Source organism: Etheostoma spectabile, unplaced genomic scaffold (assembly GCF_008692095.1).
Source record: "Etheostoma spectabile isolate EspeVRDwgs_2016 unplaced genomic scaffold, UIUC_Espe_1.0 scaffold273, whole genome shotgun sequence".
NCBI lineage: Eukaryota > Metazoa > Chordata > Actinopteri > Perciformes > Percidae > Etheostoma > Etheostoma spectabile.
In genome coordinates this window covers 602394-608789 of record NW_022605577.1, presented here as the reverse complement: position 1 = coordinate 608789, position 6396 = coordinate 602394, and the positions used below count along the sequence as shown (strand labels likewise).

Here is a 6396-nt window from a genome sequence, read left to right as displayed (position 1 = left end):
TATCTATCTATCTATCTATCTATCTAATATATACATGTATATGTCTGTATATACATGTGTATATACAGTATACATGTGTACATACTGTATATGTATACACGTGTGTGTATGTATATATATAAAATATATGTACATATATATGTGTGTGTATACAGTGTATGTATGGATGTACAGTATGTATGTATGTGTAAACATGTATATGTACAGTATATGTATATAATATGTTAATATATTTTAATTTTTTTATGTGTGTTTTGTGGAAGTAAAAGCAACAATGTTATTTTTTTGTATGTTATCAGTGTATTTACTGTTGTGTGTTACAGACTATAGCAAGAAACTGACACGCAAACTTGTATCATTGTATAAAGTTAAATGACTCCTACTTTGTTCTGTACAGCATCTTGTACAACGTCAGTTGCTTTTTAAAGTGCTTTATAAATGCATTTTGATTGATTGAAAGTTACAAACCTAATATTCACTGTGGTGCTCTGATGAAGTTCTTGCTAGCTTGCGTTGTTTAAAATGGATTTTGTTACATTTATGTCTGCACTGTGGGTGACATTGTGATGCCTCTTTTGGTTGGATTCGGCTTGGATTGGTAGAATCTTTAATCTTGGTGTCAAGATGATTCATGCAATTATTAGGACCACAATTTCTGCTCAATCAGCATAAAAAGCTAGCAATGCTAACCACACAGAAACATTAAACACAACACTTTACCTATACTACAGTACAGCACATCAGGTGTTAAAGACATTATATCTGATGTCATTTGCTCCTCCTGACCTATCCAGCGGTACAACGTTAAGGTTTTGCTTATGCTGTTTATTTCCATCCAAACTGGCAACAGTTAAGTTGACATTTGGATAGTTGCAGGGCGGGATGCACTGTCCCTTAACACAGACAGACCAATTAAACATGGGTCAGCAGGCCCATCCGTACCATATGATTCAGATTATATGAAAAGCACATGTTTCTGACTGTTCTTGCTGGATAAATGAACTTTAGGTATTGTCCTTGTTCCTAACAGTAAGTGGTGTCCTGACATCCTCCGGCATTAAATGCACTTTGGATATTTTTTAATAGTAATCACGGACTTTCCTCGAGGGCTGTGCTTTTATAGGTATGCTACTGTGAAGATGCATCATTTGTACAAAAATGGTTAGTTTTGTTCCAGTCATGCAGTGCACATGGACTGCAGTTGTCCTTTTTGTTCTTTACAGAACTCTGTTTATTGTTTATTCATTAGGGTTGTGATTTTTATTTTATGATGGCTGTGATACACACACACACAAGTGAATTCCCTATGACACATTCAATAGGAATGTATAAATAACTATCTGAGTAATCAACAAATCCCAAACAAGAACACAACATGAGCAACGAAAGAGCAAACAGCGCTTCATAAAAGCAAAAAAGGTCAATCCTGATTTAAATATGCAGAATGAATAAAACAGCATAAATATACATAATTACATCGACAATACAAAACGGTGCAGCAATGCTATGAAAAGCACAAAGTATCTGTTACTTCTCTTAATGATTTTTGTTAAAATGCACAATACAGTGAGAAAAAAAGGAATAACTTATGAATGGAAAAGGCTCTGGGTAGGTAAAAGCATATCACTTCTGCTAATTATTCTCTGATGCAATTGTCTGGATACAGTCATGGAAATATTTTACTTATATACTGTATGTTACTGTGATCAAGTTAGATGTTTCTACAAACAATGACTGAAAGATCTGGAAGATCGTTTTGTTTCGTTCTCCGTGGCGACAGCTGTGTAGATAGACTGTGTAATAATTGCAAGTGTGTTTTTTGGATCTCACTTCTTTCTTTTTCTTTGGATTTGCACTTCTTTTTTAAGTTTCTTCATCTGTAATCATCACTCTTTTCTTTGTTTGGTCGGCTATAGTAACATAATTACTAGTTACTCATAGTTAGTTAACATATTTAGTCAAAACACTAGCAGAGACTGGAAAAAAAATAGTACGTATACTTAACCCTTGTGTTGTCAACCTTGTTTTCTTTCAAAATCATTATGGCTTTTTCCCACATTTTTGTCACTTTTTTAACGTTGTGGGTGCTTTCTTTTAATGTTTAGCGCTTATTTTCAACTGAAAATGGGTCAATTTGACCCAAGGACAACATGAGGGTTAAACAAGTTAAAGTGTTAGCTCTTGTATTGTGACCCTAGGTTAAATATCACTTTTTGTATTGCACTGTGTGATAATTTGAGTATGGCATTCGGACAACACAACAAAATATCTAACACACGATGTAAAGGACTGTATGTGTAAACAATCTCAGACACAGGTATTAAGAAGTTCACAGCACCTTCCAATGATAAAATCACAATACTGATTTTTTTTTTTTAATTATTTTTTCACAAAAAGAAGCAGTGCAGCACGACTGTGTTTTATGTGTGCCTCCACACAGAGCATTTCTCTTCAAGTAAATCCAACTAATGGAGGCCTCTGTGAGCCACAGTAAAAACCTTATCATTTTAAATCAGCCTGGTTTAAAATAAATAAATAAATGCACGCCGCTGGATGTCTTGCTAAATATATTGCACCAGTACCTGGCAACTTGCCACTTCCTCTTGATTTACATTACCTATGTACGTAAGAAAGCATTTTCTTAATAAGTCCTGTAAGAGGGACTTGAATGGTGCCTCGCCTTGCCATGCACAAGAGCTCTTCATTGAGGATCAATCCTCTCTTTGGATTGGATGTGAGATGCTGTTTTACTGTCTAGAGTAAAACGGGAAAGCTTTTTGAACAAGGCGTGCATGAGATGGTTGAGCTTCAGTAATTATTAAAAGAGACAGAGTGTAGAGAAAGCAAATGGACCTGATGCAGCAGCACTGATGCACGTAGCACATTAGCACTTGAAAAGGAAGCATATGAGAGCTTTGCTCTTCCTGTCTGTCACATCAGCGTGAACATTTAGGACACATTTCATACGCTTACAAATCATAGCATACATGTTGCTGTGGCTCACTAACTCTAACCTTAGCCTAACCCAGAGTCAGAACTAAACAGGGTGAAGCAGCTTTCAGTTTCTATGCTCCTCATATCTGGAATAAACTCCAGAAACCTGTAATCCGCTGCTCTCTCAGTTTTTAAATCAAGGCGAAGACCTTTCTATTTGATGCTGCCTTTCTTTAAATGACTAATCATTTCTTTAAATTTCTTATGCTGCACTGTAAATTTTATTCTTGTGTTTATGTCTCTTTGTTTTTAACTGTCTATTCATGTGTTTTACCGTTTTTAATGCTTGTGATTTTAACTGTTTTTACTTGTGTTTATCTGTTTAACATTTTGTGTAAAGCACTTTGAATTGCCTGTGCTGAAATGTGCTATACAAATAAAGCTGCCTTGCCTTGCCTTGCCTTACAAGTCAGTAAGCCTATGAATTGGCTTGCACAAGTTAGTGTAGTCTGTACATGGGGGGGCAGTAGCTCAGTCCGTAGGGAGTTGGGTTGGGAACCGGAGGGTCTCTGGTTCAAGTCCCCGTACGGACCAAAGTATGGTGGTGGACTGGTGGCTGGAGAGGTGCCACTTCACCTCCTGGGCACTACCAAGGTGCTCTTGAGCAAGGCACCGAACCCCCAACTGCTCGTGGCGCGTTTCCGTGGGCAGCCCCCCCCCCCCACCCTGACATCTCTCCATTAGTGCATGTGTGTGTAATTCAGGCCTGTGTGTAATAACAACAATAGTGTAAAGTGTAGTTTCCCCTTGTGGTATTAATAAGGTATAATACAATGAAAAATAATTTGTCTGATTGGCAACAAATGACTTTGGAAATAAATAAATATGTCATTCTTCATGAGTCATTGGACGGTGTATAACCTTAAGATGTTTTATCCAATCTGGACACCCGTCCATCGCTGTCATTGGACAAAAATGCCCTAATAACCTAATAAATGTTTTTCGAAAATGAAACCAAGTTCTGGTACAACCTCAAAATACATATATGAACCTGAAAATGAGCAGAATACGGGCGCTTTAATGTGTTTTTTACCCCTTTGGTGTTTTGATGCCTGTCATTGTTGTCTTTTTTTCCAGACAGGATAACTGAGGTGAAGACAAACATCTACGTCACCAGCTTTGGACCAGTTTCAGACACTGACATGGTGAGAGCAGATATTGGTCACTTATTTATTGAATATTGAATTATTCACCCCCATCTTTGCTGCGGTATAAACGGAACAACTCCACCCCAGAGGATCGACTTACACTCATGTTCATACCATACTATCAGGATGAAAAGATGCTCCTTTTGCTTTACTTTTAGTATCACTACGGCTTTCTGTCCTTTCATAATTGCATCATTTCCCTCTCTCTCTCCCCACTAACGCACACACACTGAAGTGGGACGAGTTTCCCACACTTCAGCAGACTATGTCTATTCATCTGACAATTGTCATCTTATAAATTATTAAAAGTCCTCCTATTATTCAAGTCACGTCTCTTTATCCTGTGCTTTCCTGTTTATCATTCTGAAACATGCGCCCTCCCGCACATCATATCACGAGCGTCCCTTTTTATTTTATTCAAGACCCATTTTTCAAGTGATTGATATTGATTTAGCAGTTATAATGTTGGGGTTCAATGCAGTGGCCCATGAAAGATATGAATATGTTATTTTTCCAGAACAAAATGAACATTATAGAAAAATAAAAACAAGGCTGAACATGTATGATTTATTGCAGGTTCTACTCTTGCCCAGTCTGAAATATATTTTCCTCTAACTTGATTGATTTATTCAGATACTGTAGAGCAACTCAGCTGATTGCTAAGGTGGCCTGCTTTATTGAATTTTTAAGATTTGTAGGTCTACTGAACGGAAAATGGAAGAAATAAAATTAGAAGAAAACGTATAAGAAATCGTACTGTATTTAGCTTCAAAACAGCATTAGCCAAACAGATGTCAAAGGTATGTTTGAAATTACATTAAGTAATGTAAAAGCTTTATGGTCTTTGGCTGCCGTTTTATGCAATGGTACATACCAGGTGTGGTTGGGGTAGTAACACTATGCCTTAACCCTCATGTTGACCTAGGTTCAAATTTGACCCGTTTTTAATTAAATATTTTTCATAAAAATAAGCACTGAAAAGGTAAAAATATCAAAAATCTTTGGAAAAACATCAGAAAGCACCCACAACATTGAAAAAGTATCACAAATGTCGGAAAAAGTGATCAAAACCTTTTTTTTGTCATGGTTGACACCACAAGACAACACAAGGGTTAAAGGACAATTCCATTTTATTGCAACTTGGACAGGGCAAGAATCACAAGCAGTGAGGTGATCTGAGAGGTTTTATAGGCTACAGTATGTCTGGAGATGCTCTATGTTTTTCTTATTGTCAAGAAATCACATGAAAAAACAGAAATGTTTCTCTCAATACGTTGCGACTTCCCTGACCAGCCTGTGGCACTAAGGCCAAAGCCCATTAGTTAATACCAAAGACTTAAACCTTTATAAACAGGTGACAGATATATAGTTTAATGTTTTTTTCTATGACTTAGTGTTTTTAAGCTAACATTACTCAAACAGGAGGAAATAGTGACGTCACAGATTATTACGCCACAATATTTGGCCAGTCAATAGTCATGTTTCCATCTAATTGTCAATTGAATATTAAGCAAACTTTTAAAACGTCGCATAATAGAAAAGGCCAATTAGGAGCGTTTTCATCAACTGCTTTAGAGCAAATAAAGTAGACTTATGTCTGTTGACGTCACGCACCATTGATGATTGCAAACCGGCTAAGATGTGTGGCTAAATGAAGAGAGGTAGCATTGTACGAGTTGGCCACTTTTGGAGACTTTTGGTGTCAGTAAGACAACCGTACACCACTGTGTATAGGCGGTGTGCAGGGCCATTCGATTCAAGCTGTTCAATTCGTCGAGTTCCCCGACGTGACTGGGGCACAGGCTACAGCACCTGCGTAGCGGACCAACTCCACTATGCACCTTGTGCACGGCGCCCTGGATGGGACCCGTATCCCGACCCTTCCCCCATCCGATGGAGACCGGGACTATAGTCATGTCAGTTACATGTTCGCTACGTCCCAACTTATTAGGCAAAGCTGTTTCCATCTCCCGTTGTGCGCATTAACTCTTTTTTGAAAAACACAAAAACCACCTCCAGGGAGCGTAAAAATGTTTTGAGGATTTGAGGACGTTTTTTCTGTTGCAATTAATAAATAACCCTTGTGTTGTCTTCCCGTCAAAATTGAAAATCAACACTTTTGTCAAGGCTTTTTATCGATTTTTTTATTTTATTTTTTGTCCCTTTTTGCAACACTTTTGACGCTTTTTTTCTGTTTGTCACTTTTTTTGATAATTTCAACACTACGTATCACTAACTTATTAACTTTAGTTTT

The 6396-nt window shown here is 37.3% G+C and overlaps 1 protein-coding gene across 3 annotated transcripts in view; it reads left to right on the top strand.

Annotated features, from left to right (window-relative positions):
* Positions 1-6396, top strand: part of gabra2b (gamma-aminobutyric acid type A receptor subunit alpha2b) — a 40791-nt gene that overhangs the window by 7245 nt on the left and 27150 nt on the right. For 2 of the 3 annotated variants that reach the window (XM_032510890.1, XM_032510892.1), the window contains one exon: positions 4072-4139. The exons of the other annotated variant lie outside the window; for it this stretch is intronic. In XM_032510890.1, coding sequence (XP_032366781.1) covers positions 4072-4139 — 68 coding nt within the window. The remainder of the gene's footprint in view (positions 1-4071; positions 4140-6396) is intronic. 3 annotated transcript variants of the gene reach the window in all.